We start from the raw sequence: 22,680 nt of genomic DNA, 5'->3' as shown, positions 1-22,680 counted from the left end.
ATCTTTTCATTCTGTTTTTACATGAACTTATTGAAGCCTCCTCATACATGCAGAAATGATTGAATTGGCATATATTTGGTTGTGTGCATATCTTTGTTGTTGTTGTTGAAAAATGCTGTTGAGTCAATTCTGACACATAGTGACCCTGCCTGTCCAGGGTTTCTGAGAGGCAGCTGGTGGTTTTGAACAACCACCTTGAGGTTCAAGTCAACATTGTGGTCTGCTGTTTATCCTATAGCATTTTACCACAATCTAAAAAATTTTAAATTATATACATGGCATGCCTTAGATTCTATTGGATGACATTAATCTAACCAAGAGTTATTAACCACTCTGCACCCGTGAAGATTTAAGGGTTGTAATGAGTCTGAACTAACTCCCTAGCACTTAACAGCCACAATCATCATTCCTGACAGAGGAATCCTGGTGGCACAGTGGTTAAGGTTCCTAGTTGCTAAGTGAAAGGTTAGTGGTTCGAACCCACCAGTTGCTCTGTGGGAGAAGATGGCGCAGTCTATTTCTGTAAAGATCACATTCTTGGAAACCTACGTGTCCCATCGAGTCGCTATGAGTAGAATTGATTTAAGAGCAACAGGTTTTATTTCACTCCGTTTGGGGCTGTCCTGTGCATTTGAAGAAGCTCTGCTGGTACTGTCAGATAAGCACAAGACTACTAATCTCATCATCTGGGAGAAAGATGAGGTTTCCTGCTCCTGTAAGGGTTTGTAGTCTTGGAAACCCTAAGCAAGGTTGCTGTGAGTCAGAATGGAGCCAATGGCAGCGAGTTTGGTTCTGAATTTTGAACACTGTAAGAAATTTAGCAGCATCCCTGGCCTCTACCCACTAGGAACCGTCTCCCTTTTCCAAGGCTGACAGTATCTCCAGACACTTCCAAATGTACTCTGAGGTGGGCAGAAGTACCCCACTTGAGAACCATAGGTCTATACCTCACAAGTCAGGCTGCTAACCTCAAGGCCAGCAGTTTGGATCTACCAGCCATCCCATGGGAGAAAGATGAGGCTTTCTGTTCCCATAAAGATTTACAGCCTTGGAAACCCTATGCAGGGTTACTATGAGTCAGAACTGACTCCACGGCACACCACCACCTCCATCTCACCTCATCGGGGGTAGACTCTGTCTCATGTGAAAAAGCTCATTGGGTTGCTCAACAGTTTCATGGCTATTTTAAGGATGAAGAAGCTAAGATAGTTCCAAAAGGACAAGGTCGAGGTTATACAGCTGGCCATGGATTTGAACTCAGGTCTGTCTGAATAAACCAGACAACCGAATGAACAATCTGTGCTGGAAAAAGGTACAGCCAGAATGCTGCTTAGAAGACAGGATGGTGAGAGTTCATTGCAAGTACTTGGGACATTTTGTCAGGAGGGCTGGTCTCTGGAAAAGGACATCATGCTTGGTAAAGTTAAGGGTCAATGAAGACGAGGAAGATTCACAAGTAGATGGCCCTGATAGTGCTTCCAACAGTGGCCTCAAACTCAGCTATAATGGTGAGGATGGCGCTGGGACAGGCAGCATTTCCTTCTGTTGTACGTGCCTTCAGGGCGCCGAACCACAGCGGTCTGACTCCAAAGCCTTTGTTCTTAATCAGGCCTCTGCTAGACCCAGAAGGAAGATGGCAAGAGGGACAGGTTAGTCCCTTACCAATGTCAACCACGGAGTCCTGGTGTGGCGCTGTAGGATAAGCACTGGACTACTAACTGCAAGGTTGTTGGTTCAAATCTACCAGTAGCTCCTTGGAAACGCTATAAAGGGTTGCTATGAGTCACAACTGACTCGATGGCACTTAACAACAAACACAACAATGACAACCACAACATGTCATTCCCCATCCTTGGGACCAAACCCAATGTCCTTGCCATGTTCTAGGAGGTCCCATGTGATCAGGATCTCCAACCTCAACAGCTTCCTCATCTACCTCCCTCCCTTGCTCACTGGCCTCCAAGATCCTCTGATCCTCCATGAGTGTTGATGGTGGATCCAAGCAAAATGAAATCGCTTTTGCACTTGCTGCTCTTCTACTTGGAATGCTCTGCCCCTTGATCTCCACACAAGGAGCCCTGGTGGTCCAATGGTTAAGTGATTGATGGCTAACCAAAAAAGTTGAAGGTTCAAACCCAATGAGCAGCTTAGAAGGAGAAAGTTCTGATGGTCTTCTTCTGTGAAGATTAGTCCAGAAAACTGTACGGAGCACAATTCTACTCCATCACCTGGGAGTGCTCTAAGTCAGAATCAACTCAGTGGCACCCAGAAACAAGATCTCTACAGAGTGGAACAGAATCATAAAAAACACCAGGCTAACTGGTTGGAGAGAGACTGGGAGGACCTCTGAGAGGTTGGACAATGGCCCTTAGTCACCCTTCAGGTCTGAACGTGAATTCAACCCCATGTCTCAATTTTCAGCCTAAGAATAAACAGGTCTATCAGGGGAACATCCATATAAATGGAGAAAAGATTGAAATTGTCAAAGACTTCGTTTTGCTTGGATCCACAATCAACACTCATGGAAGCAGCAGTCAAGAAATCAAATGACATATTGCATTAAGTAAATCCGCTGCACAAGACCTTTTAAAGTGTTGAAGAGCAAAGATGTCAGCTTGAGGATAAAAGTGCGCCTGACCCAAGCCATGGTATTTTCAATAACCTCATATGCAAGTGAAAGCTTGACAGTGAATAAGGAAGAATTGATGCATTTGAGTTACGGTGTTGGAAGGGAATATTGAAAGTGCCATGGGCTGCCAAAAGAACAAACCAATCTGTGTTGGAAGCAGTACAGCCAGAGTGCTCCTTGGAAGCCAGGATGGCCAGACTTTGTCTCTCCTACTTTGGACATTATTGTCAGGAGAGACCAGTCCCCAGAGAAGAATAGCATGCTGGGTAAAGTGGAGGGTCAGAGAAAAAGATGGATTTATATTGTATGGTGGCAGCAGCAATGGGCTCAAGTATAGCACCAATTGTGAGGATGGGGCAAGAGTGGGCAGTGTTTCATTCTGTTGTGCATGGGCTTGCTATGAGTCAGAACCGACTCCAATGTCACCTAATAACCTAAGGGAACAATAAAACCAGGGTGGTATGAAGTCCTTCGAATCAACAACCAACTGAGATCAAAAGGGCAGCATTTACCCAAGGACAAAGTTCCAGAGGGTCAGGAAAGAAGGAGGAATGGAAACAGGGGACACAGGGAAGAATCGTGGTGTTGCAGTCAATGAGCTGAAACAAAATACACACGAATTGATGAATGGAAAACAGATCTATCTGCTCTGTAAACCCTCACTCAATTCACAATAAAAAGTTAAAGATACTGCTTGCTATTAAGTGCCAATGTTATCTATTAAAGAAATCCATCATCTCTGTTTGGTCCTGGTATGGCGCTGCAGGATAAGCATCAGACTGCTAATTGAAAGGTCAGCAGTTCAAACCTACCAGCCACTCCTTGGAAAGCCTACAAAGGACGGCTATGAGTTGGAACAGACAATGATGTGGTGCACTTTCTTATTTCATTCAAATATTTGCTCAAAGGACATCTTAGGTTTCAGAGAGACTGTTTTTGGCCACTCTGTCCAAAATAACCCCCTTGGACTGACAAAGTGGCAGTAACAATGGGCTCAAATCTCACAAGAATTGTGAGGATGATGAAGTGCCCGGCAGCGTTTCATTCTGTCTCCATAGGGTCCCTATGTGTCTGAAAAAACTTGAAGGCATCTACCAACAACAACCTCTTTTTAGGAGCTCTGGCAGTTAAGCATGCCTGCTAACCGAGAGATTTGATGGTTTGAACCCACCCAGTGGCTCCTCGGGAGAAAAGCTTGGCACTTTGCTTCCATAAAGATCATGGCCAAGAAAACCCTATGGAGTATATAATTCTATTCTGTCACGTGGGGTCCCTCTGATCCAAAAATCGGCACCTAATAACATCGCTGTTGTCAAATGCCATCGAGTCGGTTCAAACTCACAGTGACCCGGTATAGTGTTTCCGAGGAGCAGCTGGTGGGTTTGAACTGCCGACCTTGTGGTTCAAAGTCCAGTGCTGATCCTACAGTGCCACACACCTAATAACAACAGAACCATCTTCTTTATTTCATATTATTTTTACGTACAGGCAGACTCTGGAGATATTTGGGGTTTGATCCCAGAGTACCACAATCCAGTGAATATCACAATTGAGAGAGTCACATTCATTCTTTGGTGTCCAGTGCACAGAAAAGGGAACGCAATGGCTGTGTACAGTAAACTCTGGATGTGAATCACCAGGTTGGCAGTTTGAGCCCACCAGCTGCTTTGTGGGAGAAAGATGAGGCTTTCTGATCCCGCAAAGATGCACAGCCTTGGAAACCCTATACAGGGTCGCTATGAGTCAGAACCGACTCCACAGCACAAAACAACAACCAGGGCACAGAAAGGTGACCATAGCCTCTCATTTGTGCTAGAGCATGATGACAACGTTTGAAATATCATGCGAATGACAAATGTGACACACACGCTGTTAGAAATATGGTGCCGACAGACTCATTCAATGCAGGGTTGTCAGAACCCTTCCATTGGTAAGAAACACAGAATGTGTGGAACACCATAAAGCAGGGCACTGTGAAACAAGGTGTGCCTAAAGGGCTTCAAATAGTTAGTGGGGGAGAAAAACAACAAAACATCTTTAGTTTCACGTTTCTAAGAACTTTTGGAAGCCCCCTCATACGTGATACTTGTGGCACTCTTGAAAGCCCATTCTTAGTCTTTTTCTTCCTAACACCGACATTGCAGTTTTTATTTCATTTTGTGTCTTTGAGACTCTCCCACCCCAGATTATAAATTTCTTTGAGGCCTGAGTGTTGCCTCTAGCAACTAAACCCTGGCCCAGAGGAGCTGTTCAGTAAGTAGTTGCTGAAGATGGGAATGTCTTCACCCTGTCTCTTGGCCTGGCCAACCCCAACCAGGACACTGGGCAACTCCACTCAAGATAATCCAATAGGCAATCACCAAGCACCTTGATCCTCTCCACTCAGCCTGACACCCCCGCCAAGGATGCCAATAGAAACCCATTCTCTAGGGCAAGTACAGAGAAGTCCAATCTCAGGCCCAAAGTCACACGTCAGCTAGTGGGGCAATTAGGATTTGAACCTGGCCTTCTTGTCCTAGTGTCTTTCGGCCTCCTAGGAACGGGCAGCTGCAGTCACCGAAGCTGCTCATTGGACAGCAGGGTGAGTTAGCTCTGTCCAATGAGTGTGTGTATGTGTATGTTGGCTTATGTGAAAGTGTGTGTTTGATTGTTTATGTGTTTAGTGTAGACTTAGTGTATATTTGCGTGTGAATGTGTTTGTGTGTTTCTGTGTATGTACTTGTGTGTTATGTTTGTGGGTACATGGGTGTAAATGTGTGCACATATATGCGAGTGTGCCTGCTTTTGTGTGTCCTGTATCCCCAACTAGACAGCTAATTCCTGCTTTGTGTTGTTGGCAGTGGTTTATTTTGTTTTGTTTGTAAATTTGCACTCCTCACTCCTCTCTTCCTTGAGGTCAGCGCCTCGCCCTCCGGAAGCTGTCCCTCCATCCTACTTTTGCTAAATCTGCATGGTTTCCTGGTTTACTCAGTGGCTCCCTCCCTGGGGTTCCCAAAGAACCTCATGTTTAGGTGAGTGTGTGCCGGTGTGAGTATTTGTGTGTGCTCATTTGTGTAAGTGTGTGTATGTGCTTGTGTGTGTCTTGTCTGTGAGTGTGTGAACATGTGTGTGTGTTTCTGCAACAGTTCGTGTGTTTGAGTGTATATTTGTGTGTGAACAAGTGTGCACTTTGTGTGCATCTGTGTGTGGACATGTGTGCATGTGTCTGAATGTGCGTCTGCATGCATACACTCCGACTCTCCAACTAGACTGCTAATTCCTGCTGTGTGTTGCTGCTGTGGTTTTCTGCATATTTGCACTCCCTTCCCCAGGGTCAGAGCCTCGCCCATCAGTACACAGGCTCTTCATCTACTTTTGCTAAAGCCGAGCCGTTCCCTGGCCTAGTTAGTGGCTCCCTCCCCGGGGTTCCCAAAGAACCTCGGTATTTACTGGTATTCTAGCACTTATCTCATGATATTGCAATTATTTGTTTACACGTCTGCCTCTCTGCCAGACTGTGAATTCCCCCCACCATTTGGAGGACAGGCACCGTGGCTCATTCAATACCACATCCCCAGCGCCTGGAACAGGGGACACAGTAGGTGCTTAAGAAAGATGCACACAACAAATAAAGATGGAAAGATGTAGAGTTAAGTCATTCAAAATTCACTGATTCAAGTCATTCATTCATTTGTGAGTCTATTCAATTGGCCGTGAAGCAAACACCTGTTGAATTTTCTGTGCCAGACATTGTTTGGGGTCTTGGGGGAAATCCAAGATGGGAGATGCATCAGTCCCTCACTCCACAGAGATGCACCTGGACCCACTATGTGCTGGGGCCTGGGGACAGAGCAATTCCTCAGACTTATTCCCTATCCATGAGGAGCTCCCAGCCCAACAATCGCCAAACCCAAACTAAACCCACAGCCATCAAATCCAATCTGACTCCTATGGACCGATGGGGTAGAGTAGACATCTGTCTGTAAGGTTTCTGTACCCTAACAATCACCACGAGAGGTTAAATAGGCATGTCCGGAGGCCAGGGCAGCAGAGAGGAGGAAAAACTGTCAAACCCAGTTCTGGTACTTAGGAAACTCAACATCAATCACACACCAAACAAACAAACAAAACCCACAACATCCCAAAAAACCAAACCCACCACCACAGAGTTGATTCCAGCTCATAACGACTCTAGGACACAGAAGAACTCCTCCATAGGGCTTCCAAGACTGTAAATCTTTATGGGAGCAGACAGCCTCATCTCTCTCCTGAGGAACAACAGGTGGATTTGAACCACCGACCTTGTAGTTAGCAGTCCAATGCTTAACCTACTGCACCAACCACCAGTGCTCCACACACAAGGAGACAAAAGAAGAAAAAGAGCCTGCTTTGGCTACGTTTGTTTAGCATCTGTGTGTTCAGTACCATGCCACAAGCAAGCCCATTGTTCACTCACTTGATCCTTTGCACCAAGACTAGGAAGGGGAAACTCAAGAAGGGGAAGCGATTTGTTCATCTATCCCGGTAAACGTAAATGTGCACGTTATATTGTCCTTGATACTAAACACCCCCTGTTCATTGCAAACAACCAAAACGCCCATCATACAATGTGGTTCAGCCACACAATGAAACAGCTTTTCAGCCACAGAGAGCAACGAAATCTAGATGCATGCGGCAACACGGATAGAACTTGAAGATGTTACGCCAAGCGAAATACATCAGTAGTTGCAAAAGGACAAATACGGCATGATCTTAGATGAAATAAGCAAATATATAGAAACCAAAGATGATTTGTGTTGCCAGGGGTGTGAGGGAGGGAGAAAGGAAGAGATTCTGTTTAGAGGGCATTGGGTTTATGATCATGGTGAAGGAAATGATTTGGGAAAGGAGGGTGAGAATGACCTCCTTGAAGAACGCAATCGGGGTCACTGAATTGTACATGTAGAAATAGTTCAAGCGGCATATGTTTAGTTATGTATATTTTCACCCCAAGAAAACAGTTAAAAAATAAATTTTCCCTGTTCAAATAAATGATGATACAGTTTCTGTCTCCTGATTGGGCCTTGACTGATATGGCAATGATAATGCTGATAATGTTATTAAGGGATGATAATATTGATTAATCTAATGCCACCTAATTAATGTTAATAAATCATTTCTGTTATATTATACAGTGGCAGCAACAGTGGGCTCACACGTAACGAGTGTGAGGATGGCACAGGACTGGGCAGTGTTTCGTCCTGTTGTACAGAGGGCCACTATGAGTCAGAACTTGACGACACCTAACAACAACATGATATTAGGGGAGCGTGGTGGCTCTATAGGATAAGCATAGGACTGTGAACCATACAGTCGGCGGTTTGAAGCCACCAGCCGCTCCAAGGGAAAAAGATGAGGCTTTCTGCTCCTGCAAAGATTTACAGCCTTGGAAACCCTATACAGGGTCCCTATGAATTGGAATGGAGTCCTGGTGGGGCACTGTAGGAGAAGGACTGGACTGCTAACTGCTAGGTCAGTGGTTCAATCCACCAGCTCCTCCTTGGAAACCCTATACAGGATCACTATGAGATGAAACGACACCATGACACTTAACAATATGAGTTGGAACTGGTGCCATGGCACTTAACAACATATACTACTAATTCTATTACTACAGCATACTGTTTAAGGTGGAGTCCTGGTATGGAGATGTGGGCTAATGCGCTGGACTGCAAGCTCGGTTTCAATCTCAAGGTCGGCAGTTCAAATTCACCAGCTGCTCCTGGGAAACCATATACAGGGTCACTATGCGTTGGAACAGACTCGACGACCCTTAACAACAACAATAACATATAATGTGCTGTAGGATAAAGCACTGGACCACAAGGTCAGTTTGAACCACAAGGTTGGCAGTTCAAACTCACCAACCACTCCTTGGAAACCCTATACAGGGTCTCTGTGAGTCGGAACTGAGTCAACTGCACATAACAACATTAACAACGTATAATATTAATAGTAACAAAATGTGCTGCGGCTATTGTTGAAGGAATTCTGGTGGCTTTGTGGTTAAGCTCACGAATGCTAACAGAAAGGTTTGAACCGTCTTCCTGGTTCCTTGGAAGAAAGACCTGACGATCTGCTTTCATAAAGACTGCTGTCGTTGTAAATACTGTCCAGTCAGTTCAAACTCATAGCGACCCAGTTACGGCCTAGGAAAAAAATCGACTCAATGACACCTAACAATAGCGACAGATCGTATTAGTTACGTCATTTACCGGCAGATCTCAAAGATTGTTGTTGTTGTTGTTGTTATGTGCCATCGAGTCGGTTCCGACCCATAGCAAAGATAGGTATCTTTTTTACAGACCACCACAATAAAGTGAATATTTCAACAAGGTGAGTCACACAAATGTTTTGGTTTTCTGATGCAGTAAAGTTACGTTGACACTAGACTATATATGGTCTATGAAGTGCCTAGTAGCATTCGGAAAAAGTTGATGAGATCTTGTGAGAATGAACTAACACGGCACACAGACCGAGCACACGTGCGAAAAAAGATTTTTCCCGACCCAGGGTGGACACAGACCTACAATTCGTAAAAAACAAACAAACAAAAAACAACCGCAGGATCTGTGAAGCGCCACAGAGTAAAACGCAATAAAAACAGGATGTGCCTGTAATGAAACATTGTTGTTGTCACGTGCTTTTGAATCAGTTCCGACTCATAGCGATCCTGCAGAGGATTTCAGAGGAGCGGATGGTGAGCTTGAACCGCGGTTCAAAATGACCTTGCAATCCAGTGCTTATCCTACTGTGCCACGCAAGGATAGTTGTAATTATCCTAAAATGCAGAAAGCCTACGATTCGAGTCGATTCGAATCATCACGACCCTATAGACTAGAGTAGAACTGTCTCCTGGGGTATGGGGGGGCTGACATTTTTACAGAGCACATATCTTTCTTCCCAGGTATAGAGAATGGGTTTGAACCGCTGACTTTTCAGTGAGCAGCACAGAGTTTAACCCAGCATGCCACCATACATAGCCTTTCTGAGACTGTAAATCTCTATGGGAGCAGAAAGCCTCATATTTCTCCCGCCTAACGGTTGGTAGATTCGAACTGCTGACTTTGATATTAGCAGCCTGACTCATTACCACTGGGTGCTTAATATACATGAACACGCATCTCTGCCAATCAGTGGGCGGCATTCCCATTTCCATTTCCGGGAGGGTAGGGCATTGGCTAGTGAGGAAAGGCGGGCCTGTGCCGGGAGGAGAAGAGCAGGCCCAGTGCTGGTTTGGTTTGACAAACAGTCCTTCCTGGGTGCCAAGCATACTGTTTGCCGCCACAAGGCAGCGCGTGGCTGCGTGCCAGAGCCCCGGGACGGTAAGTCCTGATGACGCAGAAGGGGCTTGGGGCTGTTTTGGAAGACTTCCTGGAGAGGAGGAGGAGGCCCATGTCAAACCCTGGCCCCCTATGGCCCCACCAGACTGAAAGGTCGGGTTCCTGCCAGCTATCATCACAGTGTAGCACAAGTGGTGGCAGTAACACCCCTGCCAAATCTCTGTGTCCCCCTCTCCTGGTCTCTCCTGAAGTCGGAACCGACCACCCAGTCTGAATGGTTAAATCTTACATCACGCTCGTGGTTTGCTGACCCTCTTCCAGGGCTGTGGCTTGGCCTTTTTATTCCACACCCACGCATCACCTGCATATAGTAGGTGCTTTATTGCGCGGGAAATGAGCACCGCTGGACGCCTTTTATACTTTCTGTCCTGGACTCTAAACCCCCAAACCAAACCTCTTGCTGTCGAATAGATTTCTGATTCATCATGATCCCACAGGACAGAGAAGAAACCCTGTCCCATCGGGTTTCCAAGGTTGTCATCTTTACGGAAGTCAATTGCCACATCTTTCTCCTATGGAGCGGCTGATGGGTTTGAACAGCCAACCATCTGGTTAGCAGCTGACCACTTTCATCATTGTGCCACCAGGGTTCCTTGTTATGTGTCCTACTATTTCTCAACTCCGGAATTTTGTAGAGGCTGTTCCCTCTCCCTGGAACATCCTTCCTTCCACCTCTCCAACTTGGCTATTATTCATCTTTCAGCTCTTTAGAACACATGGTCCATCTGCCAGGAAGCCCCCTCTTATCTCCACCCCCAGGCACAAATGACAATCTAGGGCACTCCAAATTGTAGTTGCATCACATCATGTGTGGTCCAACCCCTGCTACCCCACGAGCACCCCAAGGGGAAAGAGCTGTTCATCTCACACTACTTTATCTCCAGCACCCAGCTTGGGGCTCAGTAAATATCAAATGATTGATTGAATGAGAATAGGAAAGGAGCTCAGTAAATCTTTGCTGAATATATGCATGCATACATGAATGAATGAATGAGAACAGTGAAGTTCAGTAAAAACTGGTTGATTTCATGCATGCTTGAATGAATGAAGGAGACTAGTACAAGGTTCAGTAAATATTCGCTGAATGCATGCATACATGAATGAATGAATGAATGAGAATAATGAAGAACAGAAGGTGGGGAGGTGGCTGAGGGTGGGCGCTGCCAGGCCAGACCTTGTTGTAGAGGGCGCAGATGTGCAGGGCTGTATTCCCTGAGGCGTTCTGGGCTCCAGGCTCAGCTCCATAGAAGAGCAGGTGTTCCAGGTGCTGCGAGTGACCCCGCTGGCAGGCCTGGGGAAGAAGGGACCATGAGTGGGGGTTCCCTGGTTTCCTGGGGCCAAGATTAATCTATGTCCTCTGCTTTGAGTCCTGGATAGCCCCTTCTCCTGTCAGCTCCTTTGCTTGCTTAGGGATCTAGAATGGTTTAGTCATTCCAAGGTCCAGATGGTTACCCATGTTGGGGTCCAAGGTCTCCAGCCCCAAGTCTGTGCCTCCTTGGGGCCCTGTTATCTACACCCTCATACTGTTCCTCTTTGGGGACCATGATACCCCAACCTTTGGTAAGGACCCAAGCATCTGGATCTCCAGCCCCTTGGACAATAGTGACCCAGCACTGGGGTCCCCGCCTCCTGTCTCTCTCAGGGCCCAGACCCCCACTGTCTTCAGCTCCTCCTGGCCAGACTGGGAGCACCTGATGAATCTCCTGCCAGCCATTCTCATCAGCGATGCCCAGCTGGGCTCTGTTGTATAGAAGCAGCTCACAGCAGCGGGGGTCACCCCCCACCATAGCCGTGTGGAACAGAGGGGTCAACCCCCGGCGGTCCTTGTAGTTGGGGGAGCCCCCAAGATCCAGGAGTGCCTAGGAAGGGGGAGAGATTTCAGGAGTAAAATACATGGGGAGGGGGTGTCAATGGAGTGGGGGCAGAGTCCTGGATGTCCTACATCAGTCAGTGGTGGTCTCAGTTCTGCCATTATGCCCTTGTGCAAGCTTGAACCCTCAAAACTCAGGTCTATTGAATCTGAGGCTGAGAATGGGATGGGAGGAGAGACACAGAGACTCAGGATCAGGGGTCTGGGGATGAGAAGGTAGGAAAGCAGGGCATCTCCACTTCACTTCCAAGTCTTTGACATCACTGTGAACAGTGAGAGGGGATTGTGGGAATGCACCCAGAGGGCTCTCACTCTCACATCCTGCCCCCCACGGATGATGTGGATAAGTCATTGAAGGACTCTGAGCCTCAGTGACCTCAACTGTCCATCTACTCTGCAAGGTGGTTGTAGGGGACAAATGGAGCCCGGAAACAAGAGGGTTCTTGGCCAACCAGGAGCTGTTGCTAGGACCAGGACCCCCAAGATGGGGCACAAAGGAGGGAAACCTAGGAAAGGGTAAGCTTGGTTTGAGGAAAATAGTGGGAGAGCCCAATGGGCTGGGGGCTTGGGGGCAAGGAGTGGTCTCACTTAAGGGGCAGCTCTCTTGGAAGGCTAGCAACATGGAGCACTATTAGCAAGAATGTTGGCAGTGGCGCTGTCCCATGCAACCTTTCCCAAGGATGGGAATGTTGTACACCTGCGCCATCCAATATGGCAGCCATGTGGGGCTACTGAGCATTTGAATGCATCCAGTGGGCCTGAGGAACTCAGTTTTTTATTTTATTCCATTTTAATAACTTTAAATTTCAATAGCCCCATCACAATAAATGGACCCTGGGAGGAGGAAATCTTAAATTACTAAAAAAATAAATCAGCCAGATCTACTGGACTGGTTGAGAAGGAACACTCTTTAAGAACACGTGCCTGAGATACTCTTCAAATCCTGAAGTCACCTTGGAGCTAATTAACAGAGGGCACAAAAAATTAATGACCATCACCCATAAGTACTGCACCTCTGTAAAAAATCACCTGTAGGAGACCCAATAGTCAAAAAAGATGAGAATGGAAGGGAACAGAGAATTTGGATTGCTAGAAATGGAAGAACCAGATGGAAATAATGACAATGTTCATGAATGGTGAAGAATATAAGCAATGTCATTGAACAATTTTCTGTAGAGACTGTTGAATGGGAACCTAAGCTGTTGTGTAAGCCTTCCCCCAAACACAAGTGTTTTAAAAATTGTTTTCAATATCCACACAGGGCTAGTGACTATTGTATTGGCCAGTGCAGGTCTTCAGGGGATGTGGTTGTGAGCAGGATCTGGGTTTCAGGGTGTGTGTAAAGAGAGTCTGTTGATTCCAGGGGTCTAATGCAGATCTTTAAGAGGGATTTGACCCATCTGTGCTGAGATCAAAAGCACTAGATGGTGTCCCATTACCATCAATAATCATTCAGACTAGAAATGTAGTAGATGGTTCCAGATAGAATGGGGAAAAAAAAGGAAAACAAAGTTAAAATTCCTAAAAAGTGTCAGAATTACTGGACTGCTAGAGATTAGAGGATCACTTAAGACACTTGCCGGGAGACACTCTTTAAACTTAGAACTGAACCCGCTACGTGAGATCATCTTTCAACCAAATCGTAGTTGGGCTTATAAGAGAAACACTATCTCTCACTCATGAGTACCATGCTCCTTTAAATTATCATCTATGTGACACGAAATAGTCAAATATTTATCATAAAACAAAGATGAGAAGCTAAGAGGGGGCAGGGAAGCTAGATTCATAGAAACAGAACCAACAGAATGGAAACGAGATTGTTGACACATTGTGAAAAACTGTAACGAGTGTCAGTGAACAAAATTCACACAAAGTGTTACATGGAAATCTGGAGTTTCTAGTGGGAACCTAATTTGCTTTGTAAACTTTTGCTGAAAATACAATCCATCAATTAATCAGCGGGATTAGAGTTTAGAGAAGGAAGGAGAAAGTCCTTCAATCTGGAGGATTGTGAATTGGGATATTTATGAACAGCTGGGTATTTGGGAAGGTAGTCTAGACTGACACATATATGGAGAGGGGACAGTAACCTAGTTTGGGGGCAACGAAGGGTCTTTTTAAATAAGACTCTATAAGCCAGTGTGCTGTGTATCTGGTGGATACATGGAGTTTTTAAGGGCCAAGGTGGTGCAAAAGTTAAGTGCTCAACTGCTAACTCAAAGATTTGTGGTTTGAACCCACGCAACTCTGCCACGAAAAGAGTCTGGCAATTATTTGCTTCCATAAAGGTTACAGCCAGAAAAACCTAGGGAAGAGATCTACTCTGTAATACCTGGTGTCAACTTAAGTCGAATGAACTCGACAGCAACCAACAACAACATGAGACCACTAAGGTCCCTACTTTATTTGTCAACCTAAAGGTTGGTGGTTTGAAATTATCCAGATGTGCATAGTGGTTACGAATTGGGCTGCGAACCACATGGTCAGCAGTTCGAAACTACCAGCTGCTCCATGGGAGAAAGATGAGGCTTTTTGCTCCCGTAAAGATTTACAGCCTCGGAAACCCTGTTCAGGGTCGCTATGGGTCGGAACTGACTCGATGGCACTTAACAACTATGGAAGACTGGCTTGGCAATCTGCTTCTATAAAGATTAAAACTCTTGTCATCCGGTCATAGTGACTCTACAGAACAGCGTAGAACTATCCCAGGGGGTTCCAAAGCTGTAAATCTTTACAGAAGCAGACTGCCACATCTTTCTCCCAAGGAGTAACTGATGGGTTTGAACAGCCAAACTTTTGGTTAGGAGAAAAGCACTTCATCACTCACTGAACCTCCAGCACCCCTTCTCTGTAAAAATTGTTGTTGTTGTTAAGTGCCATTGAGTCGGTTCCGACCCATAGCGACCCTGTACAGGGTTTCCGAGGGTGTAAATCTTTACGGGAGTAGAAAGCCTCATCTTTCTCCCGCGGAGCGCCTGGTAGTTTCGAACCGCTGACCTTAAGGTTCGCAGCCCGGTTCGTAACCACTACGCTACCAGAGCTAAGAAAATCCTATGGCGCACATTTCTATTAGGCACACATGGGGTTCCCATGAGTCACAATGAACTCAACAGCAACCAACAAGAAAAAACAGTGCTGGTGCCAGCCGGAGACTGAGAGATCCAGGGACTGCATTTAGGGGGCAGTTCGCACCCACCAGCCACTCTCCAGGAGAAAGATGAGGCTTTTTGCTCCTGCAAAGATTTAAAGCCCTGGAAATCCTATACAAGGTCACTATGAGTTGGAACCACTGAATGGCACTTAACAATATCTGCATGTGAGAGAATGGGAGTATATTTGGGGGATGAGAGGGGACTGGCTTTGGAGGCACAATTGTTGGGATGTGTGAGGACTAGTATTTGGGCAATGCATGTGGAGGGGCTGTGTTTTCAGGGAGTACATGAGGGAGGGTCTGTATCTGGGGTCACAGTGTTAAGTGCTGTTGAGTTGGTTCTGACTCATAGTGACCTTGTATAGGATTTCTGAGTAGCTTGAAAGATGAGGCTTTCTACTCTCATAAAGAAGTGACAGTCTCAGAAACCCTATATAGTGGTCATTATGAGTTGGAATCGAATTGGTGGCAGTGAGTTTGGCTTTGCTTTTGGGTTTTTGGTGTGTGTATTTTTTTGAGGATCATCTGAAGCCCCGGTGGAACAGCAGCTAAGCACACAACTCCTAATTGATAGTTTGGTACTTCAAATCCTCCCAACAGCTCCTTAGGAGAAAGACCTAGTTTTCCGCTCCCATCAAGATGATAGCCTAGAAAACCCAATGAGACAGTTCTACTCTGTCGGAGTGGACCTGAAGCCCCCAATAACAACAAGGAGGAGGATCTATACCCTGGAAGGACAGAGTACGGTGTTGAGTTAGGTCAGACGGAATGAAGAAACTTTGAGGGTGGGATGGAGTGGGGGAGGCTGTGGCTTAGGTAAATTTGTGAGAGTGTATGATCTGTTATCTGAGGTGAGGGAAGAGTATGAGGGTCAGCTAAGAATAGGCCCAGGAGGGTGGGTGTACTTGAGGGCCTGGGAGAAGGTTTCTGATTCATCTGGAGAAGCGACTACAGGGCTTGGTATTTGGCAATCCTTGGGTGTTACAAATGGTTTGAGCCCATTCAGAGGTGCTGCCGAAGAAAGGTCTGACAAGCTGCTTCTGAAAAGCTAACCACTGTAAAACAAACCCATGGAGCACAGTTCTACTCTGCCCCCGGGGCCTGTTGGGAGTTGGAGCTGACTCTACAGGTACTGGTTGACTGATTCCAGCCAACGTCCTCTGCTAGGTGGTACAGAAGGTTGATGTGCTCGGCCGTTAACCAAAACATTGGAGGTTTGAGCCCACCCAGAAGTGCCTCAGAAGAAAAGTCTGGTGATCTACTTTAGACAAATCAGCCACTGGAAATCCTATGGAGCCCAGTTCTACACTAACACACATGGGGTCGCCAAGAGTGGGCATCAACTTGACAGTAACTGGCAAGGGCTTTGTATCTGGGACACAGTGAGGGACTCTTTTCAACCCAAAAGAAAGAACTAAGGTTTGAGAAATAACAAAGGCCAAAGGAGGATAGGGAGACAGAGACAGAGACAGAGGGAAGGCCAGGGAGGGAGAAGAATGGCAGCCCATGGCACGTGGAAGGGGGCGTCTGGGAGGCAAACAGGAGGGGCAAGAGGAATGGAAAAGTAGGGAGAGTGTGAGGGCAATTTGCTCTTGGAGATGGGGGAGTCACAGGGAACCTGAGCTGAGGTAAGATATGGTTGGGAGTGAGCCTTGATTTGGTTGAGATTTGGCACTGGGATTGAGGGACAAAGGGTGTGTCTGAAATGGCCCTTAAGTAGACTGAAACTAGCTGTCTCAGGCCAAGGGGAGAGGGAGGGCCCCATGGTAAATTGGAGGGGTGGTCACAGGGAGCCTGGGTCTGGGGGTCTTGCAGCCTCACCGTGAGAGCAAGGCAATGGCGCGCACAAGCGGCTTTGTGCAAGGCTGTCATGCCGTCTCGCGCCCGGAAGTCGATGTGGGCCCCACCCAGGCACAGGGTTCGAATCACTTCCACGGAGCCTTCAGTCTGCGCAGCCAGAGTTAAGGGGGTCTCTGTGGGGAGGTGATGGGGTGGGGAGTTGGCGGGGGAAGCCCAGTCACATGCAGTCTTCATTCTCCCCAACGCCCCGGTTTTCTGCCCACACCATCTGTTCCCTACCTTGGTTTCTCCCTAGGTGCCGAGTCCCTACCCACCTCCCGAATCCGAGTCATGATAATTGGGGTCCAGCCCCTTGTCCAGCAGCCTCGCCACCTTGTCAGATGTCCCGAGCTGCACATACTCCAGAAACTTCTTCAACCCCGTCTGAGCCACACAGAAAGAGAAGGCAGGGTAAGGTTGTCAGTTCAAGTCTACCCCAAGATGACTCAAAAGAAAAGTATGGCGATTTACTTCTGAAAATAAAGCCACTGAAAACCCTATGGAACACAGTTCTATTCTGACATACATGAGGTTGTCATGAATTAGGAATTGACCGGAAGGCGCTAACAACAGGCAGATCTGTCTGATACAGATACACTTCAAGCAACAGAGATCATTTAAAATGTGGTTCTTCGGGCATCTATGGAGAGAAGCTTTGCACTGAGGACATGAATGGGAAAGGAAGACAGACTATTTTTAACCAAAAAAGAAAGAACTGGGGTTTGGGAAAGAACAAAGGCAAAGGAAGAAAGGGAGAGCTAAGCCAGTCAAGGAAGAATAGCAACCCCATGGGACATGGGAGGAGGGAGAGTTAGTAGCCACCTTTAAGAAATGGAAGGAAAAACCACTTACTGAAATGAATTTCAACAATTCTGGTATTGAACCAAGCAGCCCAGGTAACTTTGTGGTTAAGCCCTCAGGTGCTAACTGAAAGGTTGACCATTCAAACCCACCAGCTGCACCATGGGAGAAAGACGAGGCTGTCTGCTTCCCTAAAGATTCACAGCTTTGGAAACCCTACAGGGCAGTTCTACTCTGTCCTTTAGGAACACTAGGGGTCTCAATCAACTCAACAGCAATGGATCCAAAACATCATCACTGCAACAAGTTAGCCGTATAAAACTTGTCACTATCGTATTAAAAGCCAGAATTATGTTGGGCACTCGGCTGGGACTTGCCACATTGGGAGTGGTCCTCTCATTGGGAGAGGCAGCGCAATTCTGCAGAAACTGAAAGCTTAAGAGAACCAGGGGTTGAAATGTGGTAGGACTGGGGAGGGGGCTTTGGATGAGCAGGGATGGCGGGGATGGTGGGGACTTTCTCACCAAATGTCAAGACTCCCTCACGTCACCTTTGAGCAAAGAGCTTACCCACCCCAGCAGTCTTCCTAGTTCTTGAAGATTAGGGGGGTCAGAGAAGACCTACATGGAAGATCGGAGGGCAAAGGAACTGGGGGACAGATGTGGCTGGAGGTGTGGGAGTGAACCTTGGTTTTGGTGAGATTTGGGAGATGGGATTGGGGGTAATGCAGAGTATGTCTGCAATGTCTCCCAAGGATGGAGAAACTGGGTGTCAGGGTCACAAACAGGGACAGGGGATGGGGTCCTGAATGATATATGGGAGGTGTTGGAGGAGACAAACAGGAGATGTCAAAGGGTGAAGGATATGGGATCCAGCTGGTGTGGGACTGGGCTGAGCAATAAATGGGTTAGGTTATGACAGAAGAGAAGCTCTGGTGGCAACATAGTTAAGCACTCAGTTGCTAAACTGAAAGGGCAGCTGTCTGAGTCTGCTAGCCGCTCCAAAGGAGAAGAATGAGGCAGTCTAGTTCCAGAATGATTTATAGCCTTGGACACACTGTGGGGCAGTTTGATTCTGTCCCATTGTGTTGCTATGAGTCCAGAATCAACTCAATGCCCATGGTTGTGATTGGGGGCTGGCGGGGATGGGGGGTGGGGGGTGGAGTGGGGTAGGGAAGCCTGAAAATGGAATAGAAGAATTGTTGGAAAGGTGGCATTGTTAAGTGTTGTCAAGCCGATTCTGACTCATAGCGCCCCTGAATAGGGTTTCTGAGGCTGTAAATCTTTGTGGGAGCTGAAAGCTTCATCCTTCTCCTGAAGAGCACTGTGGGCTTGAACTTCTACCTTGTGAATGGTATGTATGGAGAGCAGGGAAAGGGGTTCTGGGGGGACTTAGATCTCTCACCTTCGTGTGCAACTTGGCCAGCTGCTTCTCATCCAGGTTGGTCTGTTTGTAAACTCGAGTCTTGTATCGAAACTGAGGCCAGCGCATGCGAAAGGAGAAAAACAGAGACTCAGAATCCAGATGGTATCTGAGGGAGGAGACTTGGAGGACCAGGGCCTGCCCCCTTTTTCCAGCCCCTTCTGAGCTCAGGGTAGACAGAGGGTGGAGTTGACTTTTCTGAGAATACCAGGCCATTGTGGGAGTAGGGAGTCTGCAGCCCTTAACATGAAGAAGCAGAAGTCTGCCGCGAATGTTCTAGAATGCCAAGATGGGAGTCCCCCATTCCATTTGGTGGGTTAGGAGAAGCTTGGGGTAGGGAATTGTCTTGTCCAACGTCAGAGAGATCTGAAATTACCCACTGGGTTTTCCCTGGCCAAGGCTTAGTGGATAAAGGGGAGAACAGACGTGTTGGGGGACACTCTCTGTGTTGTCAGCTGAAAGGGGTGGAAGGTTAACGGGTCTCACCTCCAGGTAGGGGACCCCCTTCTCAAAGGACTGGGGGTATTCCCGAAGCAATCTTTCCTCCTCCAGGAAGTTGGCATCCCGGCCAGAGGTGGCCGGCTGGAACAGGCCATAGTTCAGAACATCCTGCAGGCTCTCGCTCAAGGCACAGAGCACCTGCTGCTTGGCAGTCCAGATGGTAGCATCCGGGTTGAAGCGCAGGCATTTCTGGTGGAGGGAACCGGGAGGCCAGAGCAAGGGCGTGTCAGGAGCCAAGTTGGGGCCTGAGGTGTGTTGTAGATGGGGGTGGGGGTGGGGGCGGTTTCCTGAGTGAGCACCCATGCCCACTCAGTCCCTCTGTCCCCGCGATCACTCACCGTCTGGTGCAAATCCGGGATGCCTATCCTGAAGACCATCATGCTGAAGTGAGCGTCGTCGGGGACGGACATGGAGCGGCCCTGGAGGCCTCGCACTGAGGCCAGATTACCAGGTGCCCCGCTGCCCCGGCCCCGGGTCCCCCGGAGGCCTCTCCCGGGCCCGTCTGGGGAGCTGTCGGACTCTGAGCCTCCCTCGGGACACTCGCTGGCACTGTGGCGTTCCTCGTCCTCGCTGGACGCGGGGCTGTGGGGCATCGTGGGGCCACGGGGCGATGGGGGATGGCAGCATCACAGGCGGCTGCGGGGACGCGAGGGAGGTTGTCAGATTAGGGCTCACCCAGACCCCAGGAGCAGCGGCCGCTTGCGCCCCCCACTGCCCACAGCTGTAGGCAGGAAGTAGGCTGGGCACACCCCCTCGTTCGCCTCCGCGCGCGCGCACGCACACGCACACACCCCCAGTCCGGCCACGCTCCCCGCACATGTCTCCTTCCCTGCCCTTGGCCCTCCTCGCAGCCCCCCGCCCCCATGCGCCCCACTTTGCCGCTGACCCAGCGTCGCCATGTCCCAGAAACCGCACAATCACCGCGGGAGCTACTGGCCCACTTTGCCAGGCCACAGAAAAGGCAGCTAAAATTAGCAGAGGACAGACAGGTGGACAGTGAGGCCGGCATCCTGCCCTCCTGGCCCTGGCCTGGGCCCTCACTCTGGGCCCTTGTCTCCTCTCCTCCTCCTAGGGAGCTGGGGGTGGCGGGGAATAGGCTGAGCCTGCTAGGTAGTAAGAGAGAGAAGGAGGTGCTGGGCTGGAGGAGCGGGTGCTGAGAGCAGGTGGGGCCAGTGACTCCACGGAGTCGAGTGGATGCCAGCGTGTGTGCGCCCAGCACAGGACTGCAACGGGATCCTTGTCCCAGGGGAGCAAGGATGGGGTGTCACAGGGCACCGCACCATGAGTGGGGTGTCCCTGAAGGAACCAGCCTAGGGTGATTGTCTAAAGCATCTTGAAAAGGGCATGCAGGTGGGCGGGAGGCTGACCCCCCAGGAAATTGGGGATGAAGTGGCCTGGGTCGCTGTCTAGTCGCTACAGGTGGCCTATGGGAATGCTCCAGGGCTAATACTGAGGGTGGGTGAATTGGCCTGGTGTTGGTGGCACCACTCCGTGGGGGGCTGTCGGGCTGGTCGGGGAGGTTAGTTACCAAGTGGGGGAGGGTCTGGGGACTAGACCGGGAGGTCACTTGCAGACCCTCCCACACTGTTCTTTTTTCTTGAGGTAGCCTTATAAGGGTGAGTCCAAAATGGGGTTCGCCTCCCCCGTGTTCTCCCCCATTCCCACCCCAACACCGGAAACCAGAATGTCTGGTCTGGTCCCTCCCCCCCACGCCAGTCCCGGCTCCTGCACAGTTGCCATGGAGATGGGAAGCAGTGGAGGGTACTGCTGACTTTGGGGGAGTGGGGATGGGTTGGGGGGTGGGGAAGGGAAGACAAAATGTGGGGGGTGGGCAGGAGAGTTCCATGAACCGTGGGCGAGTGAGCACCCAAGAACCGGCCCTCCAACCCTTACCCCACGAGGGGACATGGCTAAGCAGCCCCTTCTCAGACCAGGTACCCAGAAGCGCTATCCCATCCTGCCCTTCCCGGAGCCCGAGTATCCTAACCTTCTCCCCGCTTTCACCCACATTCTATCTCCGGCCTAGGGGCCTGCAGCCACTCCCCCTTGGCTGACCCTGGTTGACTCCCCAGCTTCAGTTTGGCACCAATGAAGTGACTGGGGGGATAAAAGGCGAGCCGACCCAGGCACACGGGACCCAGGCCCACGGCACGCGCGGCGGTCCCCGAGCCCCAGGACCAATGCCGGCCCCTCCCCCTCAGGCCCCGAGGGAGGGAGCGGGCACACTCCGCCGGGGCGGCATGAATCAAACGCTCCGCGGCTAAGAATAGCTGGCACGCAGCTGGTACCGAGACGGGCTGAGGAATCGGCAGGGGGGTGGAGAAGGGGAGAGAGGGGGTGCCCTAAGAGGCTGAAGGGGGACGGGGGGCGGCTGGCGGCCTGGGAGAATGAATGGAGGCAGGGAGAGGTGGGGAGAAGGCACTGGGGCTTTGGCCGAGACCCTGGAGGGGGAGAGCCCCGGCCGGAGAGAGGGGGCGGGGGCACCGGGAGCAGGATTCAGGGGTGGGAGGCGAGGGGGCGCGCCGGCCAGTGGAGCCGGGAACGGAGACGGGGTGGGGGTGGGGAGCTTGGGGACGGGTAGAGAGGGGATCAGAAGCGCCTGGAAGGAGAAGCAGGAGAGTGAGGGGGTCAAAGGGGGTTAGGAGACCGAGGCCTAGACGCCCCTCCCGTTGGGGGTAGGAACTGGGGTGATCTAAGGAGGGACCTCGAACGGTGGAGTTACAGTAAAGGGCTAGGGGCTCAGGTGGGAGAGGCGGGGGAGTGGCCGGCGGGGCCGTAAGGCGGGCACGGCCACCGAGCCCTTGGCTCCCGAGCGCAGGGAGGCGGGTTCGGGCTGGGGATGCTGGTGGCGGGGGATGGGGGCGCACCTTCCCAGCCCAGCTGCGATCTGGGACGGGGCACCGGGGACCGGGGTGTAACCCAATTCAACGTCGCCCGGGCTACCTTCCCCTCCTCACACCGCCACCCCACAGCCGGGCCCCGAGCCCGGCGCGCGGCCAAGGACATCCGGGGCGCCCCTGCCCCCTCCCTCAGCCCTAGCCCCGCCGATTCCCCAAATCCCGGATTCTTACCTGCCTGGCGGGGCCGTGGAGTCCCGGTCGGCGGC

At 49.6% G+C, this 22,680-nt stretch overlaps 1 protein-coding gene across 1 annotated transcript in view; it reads right to left on the bottom strand.

Moving 5' to 3' along the window:
• Window positions 1–20,179, bottom strand: part of SHANK1 (SH3 and multiple ankyrin repeat domains 1) — a 75,119-nt gene extending 54,940 nt beyond the window's left edge. Inside the window, exons 1-7 of the mRNA XM_006868140.1 lie at window positions 19,913–20,179; window positions 19,560–19,763; window positions 19,056–19,127; window positions 17,126–17,234; window positions 16,833–16,984; window positions 11,682–11,849; window positions 11,165–11,281 (exon numbers count right to left, since the gene is read on the bottom strand). Of these exons, the coding sequence (XP_006868202.1) occupies window positions 11,165–11,281; window positions 11,682–11,849; window positions 16,833–16,984; window positions 17,126–17,234; window positions 19,056–19,127; window positions 19,560–19,763; window positions 19,913–20,167 (1,077 nt within the window). The 5' untranslated portion in view covers window positions 20,168–20,179. The remainder of the gene's footprint in view (window positions 1–11,164; window positions 11,282–11,681; window positions 11,850–16,832; window positions 16,985–17,125; window positions 17,235–19,055; window positions 19,128–19,559; window positions 19,764–19,912) is intronic.
• Window positions 20,180–22,680: the final 2,501 nt, after the last annotated feature.

This window comes from Chrysochloris asiatica, unplaced genomic scaffold, assembly GCF_000296735.1.
Source record: "Chrysochloris asiatica unplaced genomic scaffold, ChrAsi1.0 scaffold00116, whole genome shotgun sequence".
NCBI classification, from domain to species: Eukaryota; Metazoa; Chordata; class Mammalia; order Afrosoricida; family Chrysochloridae; genus Chrysochloris; species Chrysochloris asiatica.
Note: the sequence above shows the minus strand (reverse complement) of the source record. Positions and strands in the feature narration are given on the sequence as shown.